This window comes from Ursus americanus, chromosome 16 (assembly GCF_024610735.1).
Source record: "Ursus americanus isolate L20-20 chromosome 16, mUrsAme1.1.p, whole genome shotgun sequence".
Taxonomy (NCBI): domain Eukaryota; kingdom Metazoa; phylum Chordata; class Mammalia; order Carnivora; family Ursidae; genus Ursus; species Ursus americanus.
The window spans coordinates 37,334,448-37,357,605 of NC_142142.1; the positions used below are offsets into that span (position 1 = coordinate 37,334,448).

Sequence of the window (23,158 nt, forward strand, 5' to 3'; positions counted from 1 at the left end):
GAGGCCCAGGTTCGAGAGCAAGTAAATTGGACCATAGACATCTGTCTGGGGTATGTCTATGCAAGGAGTACACAAGGCTTTCCAAGGGCAGTGTGGCAGGGCAGTGACAGTATGTTTTGCCTCTGGAAGATAGATTTTTGACTGACCTGTTTTAAAGTCAGTCCCTACAAAACCCTCTGGTAATTCGAACTGAGTTCCATGCACTCCAACCTGCAGTTATAGGTCTTATACAAGCACAGTGAAAGTTTTAAGAGAATGAATACATTCAGGATTTCAGATTTCCTAAATCAGTCTTCCTGAGAAGCTGCCTGAGATTGAATTGTAATTCTGGTTCTCCTTTCTGACTGGTTCCCACTTTATAAGTTGTCCAGGAAAGAATTTACTTTTACTTTCATTGTCATTTACACCATCCAACTATTTTCAAAAAAAAAAAAAAGACACCTTTTGAAGGGGAGCCCCACCAGAGTAAGCAGAGACGTAGTAAGGGTAATGGCACATCACTTTATCCGTAATAAATTCATGGCAGGGGCACCTGGGTGGCACAGCGGTTGGGCGTCTGCCTTCGGCTCAGGGCGTGATCCCGGCGTTCTGGGATCGAGCCCCACATCAGGCTCCTCCGCTGGAAGCCTGCTTCTTCCTCTCCCACTCCCCCTGCTTCTGTTCCCTCTCTCTCTGGCTGTCTCTCTCTCTGTCAAATAAATAAATAAAATATTAAAAAAAAATTCATGGCAAAGTGAGGCCTTCTCTATCTTGGAATTAGAGAAAGAGGCATTTTCTGGCAGAGGACAGTGTGATTTGGCATATTAAAATAAACAGCATTCAATGACCCACCTTTCTGGGTGCATTGGGTTAAACAAGGTGCTTCTAAGTAAAAGAGGAATATATCTTTAATAGTCATTTGAGAAGGCATGGTAAAATGTTAGCAGTATACTGTCCAGATATTGTGAAATAGTATTTAATACTGAGTTACAAAGCCCTTTGCAAGTCAGGTATTTTTCAATTCATTGCTTTGAAAGAAATTGAAGGAGGAGCTAATTGAATCGTCAGCTGTGATATCATTAAAATAATTTTTGAAGCTGTATTACTATGCGATTGTTGGCACACATCTTGGAAGGGAGTCAAAGAATTGAGTGGCACTGCGATACAAGATTCGCCCTTGCTTATGTGAACTAGGTTTTTCTCAAACAAAAACAGGAATGGGACTGGTCCTTGAGCTCTATCTCATTCTAGCAGTAATGATATTTATTCAAGGTATAATTTTATAAAGCTTCATCTACCCCACTAAGTACTATATTTCCAGTGAAAGTTTACTTTTTATGTTTAATTATACTTAAAAACATGGACAATATATTTATGTTGTTTTATCAATATTGTCCTTGTAATGATAACTCAATCTAAGAGAAGATAGTATTACTCAGAGCTTTATGATCACAGAACATAAAAGAAATCTCAATTTCAATCTCTCTCTATTTGCAAATAAATATGACAGCTGATCAATAAAAGATTTTTAAGCATGAAATACTATGTCAAGATAAAATCCTGCATAGGGGCGCCTGGGTGGCTCAGTCGTTAAGCGTCTGCCTTCGGCTCAGGTCATGATCCCAGGGTCCTGGAATCGAGCCCCATGTCTGGCTGCCTGCTCAGCGGGAAGCCTGCTTCTCCCTCTCCCTCTGCTTGCGTTCCCTCTCTCGCTGTGTCTCTCTCTGTCAAATAAATAAAATCTTAAAAAAAATAAATAAAAAATGAAAGAATAAAAAATAAAAGATAAAATCCTGCAGAGGACGTATATTGGGAACACAAGTTAAAGTTTTAAAAAGGAACAATGCACATTTTATGGCTAATTAAGAAGGGCTTGTTCATGAATTTTGAAACTAGATAATCAAATCACTATTGCATTTAAATTTTATTGAATATATATGTTATACATATATATATAGTTATATAACTATATATATATATATATATATATATATATATATATAGTGTCCTAGTGTTCATTATATATATAAAGCAATATTGTGACAGTTCAATTTTAAAATCTGAATATTCTCCACGGGTCAACAATGCATCCTTTTAACTTACATTTTAAAAATTATGTCAACTTCTGGGGCGCCTGGGTGGCACAGCGGTTGAGCGTCTGCCTTCGGCTCAGGGCGTGATCCCGGCATTATGGGATCGAGCCCCACGTCAGGCTCCTCCACTATGAGCCTGCTTCTCCCTCTCCCACTCCCCCTGCTTGTGTTCCCTCTCTTGCTGGCTGTCTCCATCTCTGCCAAATAAATAAATAAAATCTTTAAAAAAAAAAAATTATGTCAACTTCAAAATGTGCAAGAAATTACATAATTGACCAAAATAAAAGCAAGAATATGTGTTTGCACATTGTCACCTGGGTTTGTGTGGTTCTAGGGATTAGAAGGTGACTCTCTTTACTCTGTCCCAATTTACCAACCACTTCTAGGCTTGCCAGTTCCTGGCATTGCACAATTAGAACTGCATTGTTAGGAGTTATTCGAACAGGGATTTGGTGTTTATGAAAACACAGCTGTCATAAAGAAAGGTTGCACGCTAACCCTTATCAATCATTTGCAACTGAGAGTGAATAAATGAGTTTATCTTTTTTTGTTCCCCCTAATAAATGCTTTCGGAAATGTAGAGTGGGGAAGGTTCATTAGGGTTTTTGGTCTTCCTAAGGGAAATAGAAAGTTGCTAGAGAAGGAAAAAACTACCCAGAGAGTGAAACTAGGGTACCAGGATATGGAGGAAACAGCATGACTTCATTTTTTTTTTTTTTTTTTATCACCATGGCACAGCTGTAAAGGTCACTCAATGATACTTGAATTATCATAATCTAATGGTAAATGCGTTTCGGCCCCCAAAACTACTGGTGTTCAGAGATGTCTGTGGTCAAGTTCCAAAAAACTGTTTCTAGGAGTATTAGAGTATGATTCTAGTTCAGGTAAATAAATCAAACCAGTCTTTATATCTGTGAATATATGCATGTAAGGAGTAAAATGTGGAAGAAGTAACCAGAGTGTTACCAAATCAAGGACCGTATTTGTTCACATGTCTAAACATGCTTATTTCATTTTTATAGTTTGAAAAACAGCAAATAAAGAAAATTTAGAGGAGAAAAATTTCTTCCTACTGTCTTTTGAAAGAAAGCGTCTAATTATCAGCCCAACCCCAAGGTTGCCAGGAGCTGCTGAATGACAGGTGGACCTGTGCACAAGTCCTCCGTGATTGGAAGCTGGTATTATTTCTATGTGCCCTACCAACCAGGGAGAGTACTTTGCTAGACTGAGTGCTTTCCCCTTTCAACAGAAGCTGTCATTTTAGTGCTCCAGTATTACTCTGCTCCCATGACCATTCAGGCTGTGTCAGGCTGGCCACATTCCTAAGGGAAAACAGCATGTCCAAATGTGCTTGATCTCTCCTCCATTGCCAGTGTCCTTGGTATTCTCATCTCCTGAGCCTTATCAGAAGGACTGCTGCTTTCAGTCAAAATGGGATCAGATTTGGGGAGATATGGCAACGTTTTTTCTGTTTTCTCACGGGAGGTGCTGGATTCATGTTCCTTGTGTGCAGAAGGAGGGCCTCATACCTCTTTGCTAGGACGTCTCCAGAGAGCAGGGCAGGTGTAATTTCACCTTCCTATTTGCCCAGATACTGCAACTCAGGTGCAGACTAAAGCAATGAGTGGCAGGTGGGCATACCTAGGGCCCTATAACTGCACCCTTCTTGGCAATCCACATTTATAAGGGATTCTCTTCTATTTCCTTGATTTTTTTTTTTTAAGAGAGAGAGAGAGAGAGAGAGAGCAGTGGGGAGGGGCAGAGGGGGGAGGAGTAAGCAAGCTCCATGCCCAGCACAGAGCCCTACGCAGGGCTATATCTCACAACCCTGAGATCATGACCTGAGCCGAAACCGAGAGCCAGATGCTTAACCTGTTGAGCCACCCAGGTGCCCCTCTTCTATTTTCTTTCCACAGATTAAAGGATCATGGTGCACATATACAAATTTTCTTTCTGACCAGCAGGTGTATTTATTTCTGCGCTAAACTTGAGAGACTGCAAGTCATACACACCAAAAAACAAATTCTACTTGCATTCATAGCTTTCGGTTGTAGGGAAGAGTGCACGTGAGGTATGAAGGGGTAGATGTTAGCTCTTTACCATCATGATGACTGAGGTGACATCAGCCACACTATTCTCTTGGAGGGGGGTGGCGGTAAGAGGGAAAAGGAATGCTGCCTGACCACTTCCTCTTCCTTCTGCTGACATCTTCAGAGGCAGCCATGACTTCCTCAAAAATTGTTGGCTTTCTAAAGGTGAATTTTATCAATCCGTGTTATAAATTGTAGTTTGCAGGCTTTGGGTAGCTTAGGGTTTATAAGGAGATTATCAATACCGGGGGTGGGGGGGGGCTGGCGGTAAATATGTTCACTTTTTGACTGACAACAGGTTAGGTATTTGCTTTGTGGATTATCTGTGACCTATTTGAAATACGATCCACGTTTCTCACCCTTATGCCCCTGGGCCATCTCTCCCACAAGGTGGTAAATGTACTCAAGAAATATAAACTAATTTTCATATAAGCCTGGGGGGAAAAATAAGATGGAAAGCAAATATACAGCAAAGATATTCACATAATATGCTCCTAAATCAAATAGAAATGATTTGGGTTCATCGGTTCTTCAGGATGATTCAGGTCACTGTTCCCCTATATTTAGGAAGTTTCATCAATAATTGATTGTTTCCTTTTAGCATTGGGTTGTGTTGTTTCATTTAGTGTTCAGAATGCAGCAACCACATTTATAATGCAGTCTCTCAACACTCTCTTCCTCCCTCCCCCACCTGTCTTCCTCAATGTTTCCCTCCCCCTTTTCCTCTCCCCTTCCCCTACACCCTCCTCTCCTCTCCCCACACCCCTTACTTACAGGTGTACCATAGATGACCGAGTCACCCGTGTGGCCTGGCTAAACCGCAGCACCATCCTCTACGCTGGGAATGACAAGTGGTCCATAGACCCTCGTGTGATCATCCTGGTCAACACGCCAACCCAGTACAGCATCATGATCCAGAACGTGGATGTGTATGACGAGGGCCCGTACACCTGCTCCGTGCAGACGGACAACCACCCTAAAACTTCCCGGGTCCACCTCATAGTGCAAGGTGAGTCACAGCTGGATCCAGGGGTTAGTGGTCCTGTCAATGATGGAAGGGAAGCGTCATCTCAGTCTTCTCTTCTACTCATGTATGAAGGCATGAAAAACATTTTCCTCTATGGAACTCCAAGACTGAGTGTCATGTTCTGGATTTCTTCCCATCTGCTCCGTTCTTCACTAAGTACTGAGTATCTTCACAGTTTCTCAATTTTATCTCTGGTCCTTCTGTTCTTATTAATAAGTTGTTTGGCATGTGCTGGTTGAACTTTATTAAGTTACTTAGCACTCTGGAGTTGGGCAAGAAATACTAAAAAATAGAGATATTACTATTCTCTGTGACTTTTAATTACCTTTCATAGGATTATTTCATAATAAGAGGTTAATAACGTTGATGTGAAGTTATATGCCTTGTGACTGGTTTTTGCATGGTTTTGGGATGTGTATGTTCCAGAAGGGGTTCTGGTTGCTGCAGTCAAGTCCTCCCTGGCATGGAGTTTGGGTCTTTGCATCCCTTTAGCCTCACGATGGAGTCTAGATTAAGAAGGATCTTAGTCAAAATACTGTCTTCAGGTCTATGTCAGAAATATATCTATATAATTTTTTAAAAGGAGAGTTATTCTCTAACAGCCACCCTCATTCTCTCTTTAAAAATTTGTGTTAGTATACCCAAGCATGTTATTCAAAAGTTTTTCATTAGAATTTCACAACGTAGGAAAAAAGTAAGGCTGAAGAAATGTCAGATTTCCAGATATCAACTATTAAATATTAAAAATTAGAAACACATTTAAATAGCAGCTCTGAGAATTTGGGAGCCATTTTCAAACAAGGCAGCAATACAAATGAACTTATTTTAAACTGCCCCCAACTAATATCATATCTCACCCATCACTATGTAAAGCAGTTTCTGTCAGGTATTGACTCACGGTATCAATGAAGTGCTAAGGAGACTACTTCCCATCCCCCAGTACCATAGCTTTCCTCCACTAAAGGAGAGGCTTGGGTGGACCTTTCACACAGTCTCCTATACTGACCTGTTGGAGTCATGCACTAAGCTCTCGGAAGGAGTCCCTGGGTGTGATTCAGTCTGTAGTAAGTGCCTTTTATCAGATCCCATCTGCAGTAGATTCAACAAATTTTATCTAGTTTGTGAAATGCGTGTAGCATCTTGGCTTAGTTAATGTGGATGCCCTCACCCTCGCTTTGTTAAAGAATATGGTTTTGCTCATTTCTGTTGGTTTCATGAAGAGTTTGAGTAGAGATTAGTGTCTTTTCACACTTTAGTCACTTGTAGAATTCAGGGTGGCCATCCCTTTCTTTTGGCTAGAACAGCTCTTTGCCAGGCTCTGTGAGCCATTTGTAATGGCATGTGCTGGACCAGAGATCGGTCTGCTGTAGCTCTGTTCCCCAGCAGGCCCTGGTGCTGCCATATTGTTTGAAGCCCAATCTCAGTTCAGTCTTCAAGTCCTTCTCTCACCCCCGAGAGCTTTCAGACGCCCGCATCAGCCTGCATACAACAGATGTCTGTACACTCTGCTGTTTCCATTCTCCATACATGTCCCACCCAGGGGTATGGCTTGGTGACGATCACTGCTTTGGAGCTACAAGACGGCCTGCCATCTGGAGATAAAGACAACTGTCATGTCTGATGCTTCTTCTCAGAGGCTGGTAGAGGCGCTTGGTGAGATCAGTTATCTGAGAGGAGCTGGAATGTCTGTTGAAAGTTCCTGGGGGTGCAGAAAACAAGGGAGTGTGAGTTCTCACTACCCCGCCTGCCACCTGGGCTTGGCTCCAGAGGAGCTGAAATTCTCAGCATTGGAAGTGACGCCTCCGTGGCACCTTCGTGGCCTTGACAGCAAAGTTATCTTCAAATTCAGGAAATGCAGCTCTGAAATAAAAAAGAACTGTCAGGCACTGTACAGAAACAGACTCAAACAGAACAAGGCTATCACTTTTCAGATTGTGTAAGCATGTCAAAGTCAATACAGGCCATAAAGGGCCAGTGATGCAGAGCTTCGGGGATAATGCGCTTCATAAGGCCCTTGGAACAACTTCTTGGGCCGGCTATGGAAGCCAGTAGTGTCTCCCTGTGGGCCTCACAGGTTTGGGTCAGAAAGAGTCTGCGAACAGGCAAGAGCAGAGCAGTGGAGTGACTTCAATTTCAGAGGTCAGTTCCTCACAGTCTCCACATTTCAGACCAAGTGACTGTTACAGCTCTGGGTGGCTGAGGTGGCCCTTGAAATCCAATGCAGAAGATCAGGGAGGGCGGAGGTGAAAGGAGACGACCTTCCCTTGGAACACTTAGCAGATGGATCGTTCCATTTACTGAGAGGTGAAGGAAGGGCATGCAGGGAGCTGCATTCTCTTCGGTCTTGGTTAGCAGTGGGGAGACTTGTTCTCTCTTTGGAGACCAGTTGAATTTCTAGTGGGTGGAAGCAGAGGCCCCACTGCTCAATTAGAAAGAAGTCCAAGAGTCCTCCTTCTTCCCAGCACCTATCGGCTTTTGTCCAGTCTATAGATTAATTTTTCAGACTTAGTGTTAGTTCAGGTTAGATAAAGATAATGAAAGTTTCCTAATCCTCTTAAAGAAGATTTATCTGACTGAGTAGAAAGCTTTTGGAATACAATAAGGCATGTATAAAACTGAGGCCTAATCTTGCCTTTAATTCCAAACTGCTGATGGGTATTGATTTTGCAATGAGAAAAACTGAAAAATTTCCGAGCTGCAACTTGTCTGTTTAGAGAGAGAGAGGGGGAGAAGGTGTTTATTTATCTTCTGTCCATTTGAGGATGTTAGAATCTCATCACCTCTGCCAACCAAGTGCCATTAGCAGAAGGGAGAGCAATCACACAGGGTCCTGGCTTTGTTGCTCCCTGCCGCTGCAATGTGAGGAACTCAGACATGCTCTGTCACTAACCTCGGAGCCTGTCCTTGGCTGTTTTCTAAGGTGGCCTTTGCCACATATCTGATGGGATTAATTTCCAAGTCTTCTGTGAGAGAAGAAGCTGTGTTTGTTAAAAAAAATTATCACTGATACCCAAGGCACATCTTGGCCGCGGAAGAGATAATTTTAAGGCAGCATGTGAGTATGTATGATAATGCGACCTAGACTGTGTACCTAGGCTTTAAGAAAATCCAGAGCCAAAGAGAAGTGTTGCTGTGGAGTAAGATTAGTCAGGTAGGAAAATCGACCTGGCAGCCCTGTATGGGATGGACTGAAGTAGAAGGAAGCCAGAGTAGCAGGGAATAGGTTACTGCCATCACTCAAAAGCTGGGACGGGAGTGGGCTATAGGTCTACCTATGCAGCTGGAGAAGGTTCCTCCAGGAGATACTGTCCAAGGGAAATTGGGAGGATTAATCTTAATGCCTTGAAAGAGGAAGGATTAAAAGGATATCACCTACCTTTTTGAGTTTGGGGAAATGTTGAAGGGCTGGCTAGTAATCATGGAATTAGGCTCCCGCACCACTAGGCTAGGAAAGCATTAGTCTTGCTAGGTTTAGGGATAAGGAAAGCACAGACATTAAGCAGGTCCTATAGAGCTAAGGTGTAACTCGGGATCAGATGAGGTATATTTGAGATTCATCATGAATCTCCTAAGTAGGAAAGTAGGTAAGATTTCTGAGATTAACTATTCCTACAGAACAGCAGGAACCGCAGTTTATTTACATCTATCCCCAGCACATAGCACCCTGTGTGAGGCATACTAGGCATTCGGCAAATGTTTGTAAAATGAATGGAGGAACAGATTGATACAGCAAAGGAAATGGCATATGAAGGCAATGACCATAAAGCCCCTTCAAGCAGATAGGGGTGGGGAATGAGTCAGCCACTGTCCAGATGCCTTGAAGTGGGTAGTAATTGGGAGCAGTTCCCTGGAGGGATGAGGGTCTTCAGTGTGACAAGCTAAAAGATACACCAGGGATAACATGCATTTATTTAGCACTCTACAGCACCGGTCATAATCTTTGTCTCGTTTGACCCTTACAACAAGCCCTGGGAGGCTGCAGTGCAGTGACTGTTCTCTTCATTTTGCAAATTAGATAACTACAGCTCATGGAGGTTAAGAGAGCAGCCAGGGTCCCCGGTGAGTAAGTAGCAGAGCTGGGGCTTGAACCATGGCCAAGATCAATGTCTCTCCAGCATACTCCAGCACCTCCTCTGCCGACCATATCTGAAGTTAGTTCTCTAATTTAGATCGCAGAGAAATTTTTGGTTATCCTTTCTTCTTCCCCTCCCCCTTCCCTGATACTGATAATGCATTGTACCAGCAGAAATTGAGGACAAAGCTCAAGAAGAAGAAAATTAGCAGTGGGGGTGGGATGCCAGCGCTACAACAAATGGTGTAGAGAGGCAGAGAGAGGCAAAGAGGAAGATAATTAATTTACTAGCAGTTCATCCCTCCAGGGAGACACGTTTTAAATGTTACCTCTTTATCCTGTGTAAGTACTGAAAACCCTGCCCCTCTGAGAATCCAGTATCTAATCGTGATTCGAATTGTCATGAAGTCTTCAGCGCTCTGAAACTCCATGGATATCCTTGTGTCGCCATGGTTGCCGTCCTTGTCCAGGATAGATCGGCAAGAACGTGGGTTGGCTCTTTGCTCCTTGGATGTTGACATTTTCTGTCTGCTCTCTTGGCTAGTTCAGAGATCTGTTTACTACCAGGTATTTCTTTTCATGGAATGGACCCCCCTTGCTCAGCCCAATTATATGCAAATGGCTACAAATGGTGAAGGATGCGTTGTCACATCTGAGACTCTGCAGCACGCTTATGCAATCTCCGTGTCTGCAAAAGACTTCGAGTCTTTGAGCCTGGAGTCAGTTGAGGTGAGACTGTTTGGTCCCCAACATTGAGCTGAGAAGGTGAAGAAGTCTGACCTGCCAACCAGTCCGGTCCTAGATTCTGCTAAGCACCCGCTAACTTCTGCATTGGGCACATGGAGCATAAACCTTCGCTCAGTTGATCCTCACGCCAGCCCGACAAAGTCTACAGCAGATTCACGTTTTAAAAATAAGGAACCTGAGGCTTAGAGAGATTACAACGTTGCCCAAAGATGATGGCACTATTAAATGCTTTAGATTCCCCTTCACTCAACTTGTCTCTGTAAAACAGCAATCAGAATACAGTTAAAGCACTGCACTTGCATTATCACTTTTGATTATTCTTCAGGAAAGCCCTGGAAGACAGAACAGAAAGTCACCACATTCCGGGACGCCTGGGGGGGCTCAGTCGGTTAAGTGTCCAACTCTTGATCTTGGCCCCGATCTGAGATCGCACGATCTCAGGGTCGTGCGATCAAGCCCTGCATCTGTCGGTCTCCACACTCAGTGGGGAGTCCACTTGAGATTTTCGCTCTCTCCCTCTGCACCCCCACCCACACAAGCTCCCTTGCTCTCTCTCTCTCTCAAAAAAAAAAAAAAAAAAAAGTCACCACATTCCAAGAAAACAAATTAAGATTCAGTGTTGAAGTCATTTGTCCAAGTTCCGCTCGCCAGTAAGTGGCAAAGCACCCCTTCGGGCCAACTATTGCGATTCTAGATTCGGTATATTCGCGCAGCAGACTGCTAACTCCTAGTTAAGCAAAAGGACAGGTAAATGTTGTGAGAAAAATGTAACAAGTTCTGAGGTGCTGCTGAGAAGAGTGGAGACCCAGGAGCCTGTAGTTGGCCATGCGGAGGCCGGGGCACAGGGGGCACGTGGGCTGGGCACCAGTGCAGCGTTTCCAGCGGGCGGGGGACGCAGCCCTGCCCACAGGTCACAGTTTTGCCAAGGACCAACTTATTTTCAGATCTTCCTTTGCAACTAACCTCTTTTTTTCTGCTATATTCTCCTCTTCTTCCAAATATTACAGTCATTTAAATGAACATGTGTAATTTGGGGCCTAAAGAAAAGCAGGCAGTCAACCTGAAATAAATTTAATTTATTCAGCCTCTATTTTAAATTATAATCACACTTGTTCTTCACAGAGGCAGGGTGGAAAAGTGGGAAAGAACACGACTGGGCATCAAAAAAACTCATTCCCCAGCCTGAGTTCTGCTCCTAACATCCAGGCCTGTATTTGTAGGCTGTTCCCTTCCTGGCTTCTTATCCTGGGGTGACGAATAAAATGCAATGTATTTGATTCTATTTAGGTACACATATGCATACCTTGATCTTATATATTATTCAAATATACCTATATCTATATCTCTATCTATATATTTGCATTAGAAAATAAGATTCTGAAAAAGGGTCTATAAACTGCAGCTTCTTTTTTTTTTTTTTTAAAGATTTTATTTATTTATTTGATAGAGAGAGAGACAGCCAGCGAGGGAGGGAACACAAGCAGGGGGAGTGGGAGAGGAAGAAGCAGGCTCCCAGTGGAGGAGCCTGATGCGGGGCTCGATCCCATAACGCCGGGATCACGCCCTGAGCTGAAGGCAGACGCTTAAGCGCTGTGCCACCCAGGCACCCCTATAAACTGCAGCTTCTATGTATATGTGCAAATAAAACACAGAAGCCAAAAGGTCCACAGTAAAAAATAAATGTAAGACCTTCTCTGGGCTTCGTTTTGTTGGTTTTGAAACAGTAGGGTTGAAGAAATGGTAAGGAAGTCCTTTCTAGTTATTACATTTTATGATTTATTAATGTAATTTCTCTGGAGGATTTTTGTATAGTCAAGCATCTCTATATCCCCAGCTTTTCCTCCTTCACCCACTGATGGGGAAATCAGAGGATTCGCTCTTACTCTCTTTCTCATTCATATTTTCTTCAGAGCCCTTAAGATTTGAGGTCCTCTTGCTAACACCATTTTTAGTGGTAACCCACATTGGCAGTGGCTCCCTTTTCGGTTACAGGGAGTGGGAAAGAAAGACATCCTCTCCTTCCCTGTTTCACTCTGACGTTGGTAGCCTCCACAACCCACATCAAATAGTGTTAAATATGTTAACATTCTTAATTTAGGAGTTGGGTAAACTGAGAAGGCTACTAAAACTTAGAGGGAATCAGGAATGAAATTGTTGCCCTCAGAATGCCCCCAGCACACCAAAAAGGAAGGTTCTCGAAAGTCATATTCTACCAGAAGGGCATCCCCATGCTGGCTCCCTCCACACTTGACTCAGCCTCCTCTCTCAGGGTTGGAATGAGGCGCGCACTCCCACTCTCCATTCTAAGATCCTATCCCTTCTCTCAGATTTATCTGGATGTGGTAGTCGCGTAGCTGGAATAGAATTGATGCTCACTCTACCCAGTCTCCTGTTTGCCACCCCTCTCAAGACATCATGTGTAGATGGTGACAACACAATCCAGTGCATATTTTGCAAAAAAAGATTATTTATCCTTTTATCAAGTCCCTACTCCTGTTGCTGTAAGGAGAAATATGGGCCTTTGTTCTGCTCTGTTTAGAAGATAAGATCATCTCTCTCTCTCTCTCACACACACACACACACACAGAGTCACACATGCATGCACACACAGTTTGCACACGTTTCATGGCTATTTCTTTTGTGGCCTGTGGAATTCCATCCCACCCTCCATTAAATATGTAGGCTCAGCCTCCCTCTAGAAGGAAATGGTGGGGGGATATGTGCTCAATTCCTCCTGTGACACTTACAATGTTTTAGTTATAGGAATAAGGAAGAGTGGGATTTTCCAAGGGGAATGAGACTAAGCAAAATTTGACATTGGATGAACACATTGTCAGGGCTGGAGGTGGTTTGACCCCATCTGCCAAGGGGGCAACATTTTCATTCGAGGCCCCTGGCTTTAAAAGTGTGTGGGTTTAGGGGCACCTGGGTGGCTTAGTCAGTTAAGCATCTGACTCTTGGTTTTGGCTCAGGTCATGATCTCATGGTCCTGAGATCAAGCCCCACGTCAGGCTCTGAGCTCAGTGAAGAATCTGCTTGTCCCTCTCCTTCTGCTCCTCCTTCCCCAGCTCTCTCTCCAATAAATAAATAAAATCTTTAAAACATAAAAATAAATAAAAGTGTATGGTCTTGTTTTGAGGCAAAAGCAAGAGACTTCCACGTGATCTAAGATGATGCCAGTGCTGGCACCTGGTTTGGTGACATATACAGAAGCCAGAAAGAGACGCGGCAGGGCCTGGGGCTGGCATCTGCCTTATTTTCAATAGAATTAAATAAACAGAACAGTCATAAAGTCTGTTCTCAAAATCATCACTGATGTGGAGATGGAGGAGAAAATGAAATGCCTGTTATATTCTACTCAATTTGCATGGTGATCTCAGCTCATTTCCTAAGAGTCTAGTCTGTCAATAGCTCAAGTAAATACAAGGGGATCTTTCCTGTTGTGAGCAGAGGAAGCAATCACATTTTAGAAGATGGTAAATTATTAATGTTCATAAATTCCCCTAATAGATTAAAGTTCATCATGACCTTTGTATAGTCAGGATCCTACATAAGATTTCAAATTTCACCACCCCCAAGATTAGTCCCAGCTTAGCACCGGAGTCATCTGTGCATTCCGAATAGTGATGTTTTCCTATATGGAGCACGTGCACACACATTTAGGGAGTCTGACTTGTAGTCCGAAACCTGGAGTTGAGTCCCTGGTTAACAAGTTTTTACCTCAGACACACTGTTTGGCAAAAATAACTATCCTTTGTAGTTATCTCAGTTTGGCTTCTCATAAAGGTATCAAGGAGCCTTCGACTATTTACTCACTAATAATTCTCCTCTATAGGTATAGAAAATGAGGAATAGAAGTGAAGTAAAATAATCACAAGGAAAGTAGTCAAGGATTTGTTGTTGTTTTTGTTTTTTTAAGATTTTATTTATTTATTTGACAGAGAGACAGCCAGCGAGAGAGGGAACACAAGCAGGGGGAGTGGGAGAGGAAGAAGCAGGTTCCCAGCAGAGCAGGGAGCCCGATGCGGGGCTCGATCCCAGGACCCTGGGATCATGCCCTGAGCCGAAGGCAGACGCTTAACGACTGAGCCACCCAGGCGCCCCAAGGATTTGTTTTTTAATGATCACGAATCATGGCTGTCATGCACAGAGTCCAATTCTGTTTTCCAGTTAGCCCGGGAAGGTCGGATGTATTTTCCTACTTTTTTGAATGAGGAAATGGAGTCTCAGAAAGGCTATGGAAGTTGCCTTGGGTCACCAGCTGATAAGTGCAGAGCTGTGATTTCAGCTGTGCTCCATCTGTAGGCAAAGCCCACACTGAACCTCCACGTGGAACTTCCTCTTGATTCCGCCCCTTTCCTATAGGCAGGGCAGCCTGCCACCGCAGTTCATTTCTAACACTGGTGCTTTCCTTGCCAGGTTGTTTCTGGTTGAAGGATTTCAGTCTAATATCCCTGCAGTTAGGATCTCTCCTCCTTTAGCCTTTTTCTCTCCTTCTATTTGTCTTAGTAAGTACAACATCCCTCTTGAAGTTAATATCAGGTTTGTATCATCCTGCCGAATTGACGTTGCTGGTCCTTAATTGCTTCCATAATTCCTGCCTCCAATTTCTGCTTCTTGCCTGAACTGCTCAGGTTGGGCATCTGTACACGCCTTTGTATGGCCCGTGCTGCACTCACGGTCTCCACTCAAAAACCGGTTCCTCCTCTTTTACTTCATGTTACTATTCATGCACACGTTGTCCTTGTATAAAACTTCTGCTTAAGTTTTGACCCTTCTTTCTCTTTTGCTTCTCTATCAAAGCAGATGTGCCCAATAAAGTTATTCCCTTCCTTTCTGTTCCCACAACCACTACCATCGAAGTGCAGAATCTTACTCCTCAGTGACTTTTTAGTCACAGCCCAATTGCTACCCAACCCTCAGTCTCTGCCTCCTTATAATCCAATTTACTGCCATTGTCTAAATATTCCTGATGCACTCATCTGATCACGCCACTTCCCTCTCCTCATAACTTCAGTGACTCCCTATTGACGATAAAGTCAAATCCTCTTAGACGGCTTTTCCAAGTGCTAAGCAATTCATGGCCGAACCTACTTTCCACTCTCACTTTCTACTATTTTGTCTGCGTATCTTACACACATTAGCCAGACTTGTCCTTGTAAAACTCCCACCCATATTGCCCTGCTTTCTTTTTAATTTCTTACACTCTCCATCTGTCTTGAATGTATTGTTCTTTGGATTTCCAAATTCTGCAGACCCTTTCAAGCAGCACTGTCCCATAGAGCTCTTACCTGCCCAATAGCCCTCTCAGTGATGACGGAAATATTCTGTACCTGCACTGTCCAATGTGGTAGCCGTTAGTCACAAGTGGCTATTGAAAACTTGAGATGTGGCCAGTATGACTGATGAACTGAAGTTTTAGTATTATTTAATTATAATTAATTTAATTTAAAATGGCCCACAGGCTAGTGGTGATAATATTGGACAGCACAGTTTTAGATTTTAAATATCCAAAGCCAAAGTCTTTCTTTGGAATTCTAATACCATTTTACCTACACTTTCTTAAGACAGCTGAAACTTTTTCTCTTATAGTTCAGCTATTGGTGGATTTCACTCTTTTTCTCCTCTAGATTATAATTTCCTTGAAGGCAAGAGCCAAGGTTAGCATCAAAATTTTTATGTGGGTGTAGCTTAAGGATTGCAATCTGAATTGGCATGACCAATGAACAAATTAAATGCTACTAATCCATAAGAATGATACCAAAATACCCTAAATTGGAGGTTACTGGAAGCCATATCACAAAAAGCAACATCCACCTTGGATTTCTTACCTTTGTTTCCCCGTGCTCAGGATGGATTGCTGTCCACGGTAGGCACAGAAAACATTTCTATTGAATAGAGTTCTTAGTGAAACATTTTTTTTTTTTTAATTTCAGAATTTAGTGTTCCTGGGGAAAGATCTGATACAACCACTTTCTTTTAGTGCGTTAGAAATCACCTCCAAACAAGATGCCTCAGAGGGCAGCCCGGGCAGGCGGAGCTGCCAGTGCATGCACCCGGCCCGCTGCAATAAACATAATGGGATGGGTGATGTCTTCTGATTGGCCAGCAAGCAGACATTAATGACCAGTTAGCAACTGTGTTCAGGTCAATTAATTTATATTTGTATTTTGCAAACTAAAAGTTGCCCTGTTAGATTATTGATTCTTTGTCCCTGTATTCAATTTGTTTTTAATTGCACCATTGCTGGGCCAAGCCCTCCCTCCTGGCAAGCTCGCAATAAATCTGCCACCATCTCAACAATCAACAATAAATGTGTCTCTTCATGTCATTATTAATATGTCTCTTGGATTGGTTCATTACCACGGTTAACAGTTTATAAGAGCTGAATGGCACACTGCCAGGAGGATTCCTTTTCCCAAGGGCTATTTTGTCGTGATAGGATTGATGTTCTCAGGGCTGTGCACGTCTGAGGAGAGGGGCCTGGGATTTAATTTAATATAGTGGGAATACCGGCTACCTAATCCTCTTTTTATCATAAATAGCTTTAGAAGAAGATACTGTTGGAATAGAGATTTTACCCTCTCTTACAACTCTTCTTCTTCTCACTTCCTATTCTCTTCTTATCTTCTTAATCCTTCTTAATTTCTGTTCAGATAGACTTTTCCCCCCAAAAAACAACATACCAGGTATGGGGATGATCTAAAATCCCCAATAGGGGAGCATGAGTTCCCCAGAAGCTGGGGTTTTATGATCGTTATTATTGTTAGTTGAAAGCAGAGGGGAGTTCCATATATTCGATGTGTGAATGGTGACTAACAGACCTACAGAAATACTGCATTCAGAATATCACCCTCATTGAGGTCAGTACTAGAAAAAAAATAAGGCTTATCTTAGACTAGAGACAATCATTAATTCTCTTATTGTTATTGGCTCTTTTAGGTAGTAGAATTTTTTTCAGGGGGAAAGTACAGATTTTAAATGAATGTCTAGGTTGGCAGAAGAGATTCTCTGTGTCCCAGAAATGCAAAGCGAGAAACCTGGATGAAGCAGAGAGTGCTTTATAAAACCCCCGCAGTGGCCTGAGATCTAATAACAGTCCAGACATTTGTCATTTCCAAGGCACAAGTTGCTCTAGGACAAGAAATGTGGTCTCCCTCAGACACAGAGTTAACAGTCAATTTTTGGTTCTGGATATAGATTTTATACTTAATTTACTACTAACAACACCCACACACATAACTTCTGTCCTTTGCACAAAGTTGTTCCAAACAGAACAAACTGAATTTATATTGCAAGAGTGGAGCATGGGGGAGAGGGGTGACACCTGTTGTTTCACTGGATAGGAGTTCAAGTAGCCCAGGGGAGTGGAGGCCAGGGGCAGTGGGGCCTGGGCCAGGAAGATTTAGGAAAGTAGAAGGAGACAAGGGGAAGTGATGGAAGAAGAACTGAAAGATGCCTGGGGGAGGGCCACAGAAGTGCAGGGAAGGTGCCATTGAATGTGCAGGGAGCAGAGAGAGTTGGAGAGAAAGGGACACAGGGGACAGAGGAGCCCAGCCCCAGGGTACTGAGGACATCTGCCCGATGGAGGTGGGGAAACCATAAGCCAAGCCCAGAGACCCTTGGCTCTTTAGGCTTTCCATGTGGGCTTCTCTAGTGCAATCCACATTGTAAATTGTCTTCAGGACACCCCACACTTCTCTCTCCAAACAGCCTACCCCCCACTTGCTTCCCTGCTACTCTGCCTGAGCTCATTCAGCACGTCCTCTGCAAGAGGCCGAGAGAAGCTGAAGCAGTCACCCAGGTGGGCCATCAGGCTCAGGCAAGACTTCGGAATTCCGCCCTTTGCCCTCTTCCTGCTCCCCAGACACCAACAGTGCAAACTGGCCACAGCTCAGGCAACTGAAGGTTGGGTTTATGTTTCTACAGTGCTCTAATACCTAAGGCAATCCAACAAGAAAGGCAGTGTTCATGATAACCAAACCTTAATGAAAACATACACAGAAGAGAAACCCAGTTGCCTGGCTGCTTCCAGGTAAGAGATGTGCACAACTGGGGTTCTGGTTTGGCCACTTCTTCTGGGACCTTTACTGAGTTACTTCACCAAAGTTTCGGTGTCTTCACCTGTAAATTGTAGGAAATGAAGCCTGCCCTACCTCCTTCTTAAGACTGTTGTGCATAAGTAGACAGCTCTCCATACTTGACTAGGTCTTGTGCAAAGGAACTATTGAAATTATTTGATTTAGGCTGCTAGGCTAATTTCTGAAAATGCCTCTGAGTTTGTGTGACAGGCATGAAGTTAGGGCGATTCAGGAATACTTAGAACCATTCACCTCTACTCATCCTAATATAGTTTTAACATAAAAATATAGCCACCGGCCTTGTAATGTTTTAATAAATTATATTGGATTTTGTGGATAATGATCGAACTATGTCATCTTCTGAATATATATAAATCTATGTGTGGTAGGCCCCTCTCCTTGAAGTTTTATGTCATTCTCCTTATTACTTTGAAATAGTCTTCTCCTATGTTTGATATTGTCATAATATTATAGTCTCACGTCCAAGAGGTACTTCTGAAAAAATACGTATATTTAGTGAGAGAGGATTAAGAAATGAAGTAGACAACTTTGAGGCAAAAAAAAAAAGAAAAGAAAAGAAAAGAAAAGAAATAATCACTGAATCATCATCCAAACTTTTGTCAAAGACTTTGTTTTCCTTAAGAACCATGTATGACTTATGTAAAGAAATGCAAAACTCAGATACTTTCTGAAGATTACCTCTCTAAGGAGCCACTACTCCATTCCAAATGGCATATCTTTATCTGTAATGAATTCCCCTTATTGCTATCACAGTCAAAGGAAAATAAAATAAAATAAAAGTCTATGCTCCAGTTTAAAAAAAAAAAAGTCCGTGGCTGCAGCACACCCCTCCCCCCGAAGTGCCCACTTTAAACACCCCACCGATGTGAGCGTTGAATGACAAGCCGTGAGCCCTGGCCATCGTTAATCCAAAGCACCAACAACTAATAACAGAATCAGAAAACACAAAATAGCTCCTTGAGGAATAAAGCTTCCCAGTCCCTGGTTCCGCAACAGCAGGGTGGAAAGCGAGGGGACAGGAAAATCAAAGTTCCTTTAAAAAAAAATTATCACACATAGAGGCAAAATGTCCCCACAGCAGGAAGGAAAGTGGAAAACACACCAAATCAATCACCTTAAAAATGAGGCTTAAAATCTTCTACTACCCAAGATGTAGGTGGGAAGGGAAGAATGGGCCCAGCAGCTTGAAAATCTTTTATTAAACTGCATGCTGACTACAGGGCACAAACAGGAAAATGCAATTAAGGTCAGGCCATTAAAAAAGACGCCCAAGGATAACTCTGAGAAAGACCCTCCGGAGGGTCAATCAGCAGGCGCTCGGGCAACTTGCAAAGGAAGCTCTGAGAAAGTGCCAGGCAGAGGGTGGGAGCGCTTCAGATGGGACATTCCTGAAATCAGATCTCCTCGGGGCCTTGCACAGCCCCGAAGAGGTGAGAGTGTGACAGCAGTGGTGGGAGAGAAGGTGGAGGTGAGAATGCAGGGCCTCCCAGTACCTTCGCTCCTGCAGCTGGAGGACAGGTTCTCACCCGTATCATCAGAAGCCTTTGGTTCTATCTTCATTGCAACCGCAGTGGCGTCGACCCCTTTTTGGCTCATGTGTTCATAAGGAACATACGAGATTGGGAGGTGATGCCATTTCAAATAGGAGTCACCTGAGCAACCCCATGGTTCTGCAGTCACCCTTCCTGTCCCTCAGACTCAATCCAGGTGCGGGTGGTACCTGCTGACTATGAATTGGCAGGTATGGAGCCCTGGGGAGTATGTACACAGGTCTGCTCAGACTGCACTGAACTGATCCTTTAATGAGGAGCTTGACTTCTCATTAGAAGCTTTGCAGAAATGGCGTCAAGAGAAGTATCCAGGTTCAGGGGCCTTTGCTAGGCAGTGTCGATTTTCTGGCTAGTTACAGAAAGCCCAGGCTGGTAGGGACCCCCTCCCTCTCTCTCTCTGTCTCGTGCAGCACATAATACCCCCACTTGTGCCTGTTTAGTTCAGGGGCTACCCCTAATGTGTATTTGCAGGTGTTACAGGAGCCCAGCCTTCCCAAGTTTCACCCCACCCCCCACCCCAGGCTGTGGCTCTGTCCCATTGGGCTATAGCCATGGAGTTACATACCTGATTTCCCCACCAAAATATAAGCACCGTGAAGATGGGGAAAAAGTTTTCACCTCCCCGTGGACAATAATATTCACTTCCCGTGTATGGCAGAAGACCTAACACAGATTAGATACTCAAAAATCCTTAAGAAATGTGTCTGGCATGTAATGAGCGATCGATAAGTATTTAAATGATAAGATGGATGAAAATATTTGATTGAGAGGAACTGAAACAAATTGATTTTGGCATGTATGCACATGCAGAAATAATCTACGAATCACATTATTCAGGGATAGCTATGGTGTGAGTCTGGTGGTAACTACCCATCCTTCCTTCCTCTGTAGGCTTAAGTCAAGACTGGTTAAGACAGTGTTGATCTCCATTCCAGCCCAGCCTGTCTCTAATCTTGTGCTGATTCAGAGCCTCCTAATTCTTTCTTCCATCCTACAGAGCCCAAAGCCACTGGCTGAGATTTACAGTCCCACCCCACCCCGCTTACCTCCTTTGGCTGGAGACGGCGTGCTAATTGCTGTGGGCTTTGTGTGTCCTCAGTGCTCAGCCTTCATGACACTCCAGAGTTCATCTATTACACATATCCTGCACCAGTCCTCTCTGATTCCCATTTGCTACTATGGAAGTGTGTGGAGTGCCTGCAGGACAGCCCTGCCAGTGTGGACGGGTTCTCATAAGGTTTCTAGCAGAAATGACATCAACTACAAAGTGCCCATTCTGGCTGTAGCAGGAGGGGTTTTATAGACTTCTCTGACTTTGGGAAGGGGAAAATAATTTCTAGGTATAATACAATTTGCAACATGCTCCCATTTTCCCCAGAAACGATTGCCTTGCAGTGATTTTCTGTCTCTGAAAGTGGATGTTCCCTGGGCTGTAGCTTCTGTGAATCAAAGAATTCCTGGTGCTCGGTGAGTGGGGTTTGTAGCTCAGTCAGTTCTGGCTACTCACTTGAGGCCAGCGCTAACATCTCCTTCCCTCATTCTACTGCTTTCTGAAGGTGCCATTGTCCCCTTTCCTCTTCTGCTTCCTTAATCCCCCTGCCTCTTCCTTAATCCTCTGGGGTCCAGGCAGGCGGTGCTCACCTACCTTTTGCAGCAGGGAAAGCCTCTTTGCAAAGGCCTGAGGGCCAGGCCAACTTTGCCAGTACATTTGCATACATTTACATTTAGTTGGCCTGCAAACATGATGATTATGCAAAGTTCTGCTCCTAGCAGGAAAGGATTCTGTTTGGATTCAGGAACTCTCTGTTCCATAGAACACAACTAGGTGCTGAGAGGCGCTGTAGTCATTGCTATTCCGTGGAAGGGTGCCTGAGTGTGATTGATGGTAATGAAGGCTGGACCCAGGTGTCAGCGGGACAGCTCCAAGTACAAAAGTCACCCAGCTGGGCTCCTGCTTCCGTATCCACATCTCCCCAGTGTCATTTTGCCCATAGTTAGGTGAAGAGTTAGGGGGCTGCCTCTCACATTTTGATAGCATGCCTTCTGGCAAGCTGCCTGAGCGGCTTTCAGTGGGCCTGTGTTCTCAGTGCTCTCCTCCTCTCTTCTAGTAAATTCAGCACATCTCTGTGGAAATCGGGTTTCAGACCACCAGCCTGCTCTTCCTTCACGTGTTGAAAGCTTTACTGGGTCCCTGATCCATTTCCTTTCTTGTGAGCAACGTAAGGTCCTTAGGTACAGCATGGTGCCAACATCCTTTAAATGCAAGGTTCTAGTGCTTGGTTTGCAGAAAATACTCACTTGGTTATAAGAACACAGTATGGTGAGTCCAAAGACCTAGAAACTACTCTAGCGTCCATAATTTATGCTGTCTTAGGTATATGAATTAACTTTCTTAGATGTGTTTCTTGCTGTATAAAATAAGGGAGAAGTATATGGTCTCTGAAATCCATTCCTGCTCTGAAATTCTAGATTTTTATGCCTGGGGTTACGTATTTTACATGTTTTTGTAATCTTCCACAGACAGATTTATATCGTAGTCTATCCGTTGTTTCATCGGCTTGTTCACTAAATATTTAATGCCTACTAAGTGAAAGCATCATCAGTGAGAATATGTTGAACGCCATCTCTGCGTTAAGTGCTTTGCGACAATCCCGAGGATAAAATAACGTAAATCATCAGTCTGCGTTTTGCAGGATTATTTCCACCCCTCTTTCCACGATTTTACACTCTGTCCTTGGGGGACAAGAGATTGATTGTGTCAACCTGAGCACCTAAAATGCACCATGTGGATAATAGCACTCAATAATATTTGCTTGAATAGAATTAAGTTGAACCCCACGTGAATTCCAAAATTTGCCTTTATTTTTACATTTTTAATGGGAGAGCGAGGGCAATGACAAGGAAGAGAGTAGTCACAACTAAATTACAGTTTTCTTTTATATTTATTCAAAGTGTATTTCGGGGGGGGGGTGCCTGGGTGGCTCAGTTGGTTAAGGTCAGATCATGATCCCAGGGTCCTAGGATTGAGCCCCTCATTGTGGGGCTCCCTGCTCAGTGGGGAGTCTGCTTCTCCCTCTCCCTGCCCAACCCTCCCACCCCCACTCATGCTCTCTCTTGCTATCTCTCTCTCTCAAATAAATAAATAAAATCTTAAAAAATATATAAAAGTGTATTTTGGGAAACATTGCAACAGGTGAGTGGCTAAACCACCAATCTAGTCTTACCTTAAGCATTCCAGGGCAGTCTGGGTAATCCTTTGTCCCCTGGACACCAAACACTCACTTCTTTTTTTTTTTTTTTTTTTTTAAGATTTTATGTATTTATTTGACACAGATAGAGACAGCCAGCGAGAGAGGGAACACAAGCAGAGGGAGTGGGAGAGGAAGAAGCAGGCTCATAGCGGAGGAGCCTGATGTGGGGCTCGATCCCATAACGCCGGGATCACGCCCTGAGCCGAAGGCAGACGCTTAACCGCTGTGCCACCCAGGCACCCCAAAC

At 43.6% G+C, this 23,158-nt stretch overlaps 1 protein-coding gene across 1 annotated transcript in view; it reads left to right on the top strand.

Moving 5' to 3' along the window:
- Positions 1 to 23,158, top strand: part of OPCML (opioid binding protein/cell adhesion molecule like) — a 491,906-nt gene that overhangs the window by 273,353 nt on the left and 195,395 nt on the right. Inside the window, exon 2 of the mRNA XM_045790840.2 lies at positions 4,939 to 5,171. Coding sequence (XP_045646796.2) covers positions 4,939 to 5,171 — 233 coding nt within the window. The remainder of the gene's footprint in view (positions 1 to 4,938; positions 5,172 to 23,158) is intronic.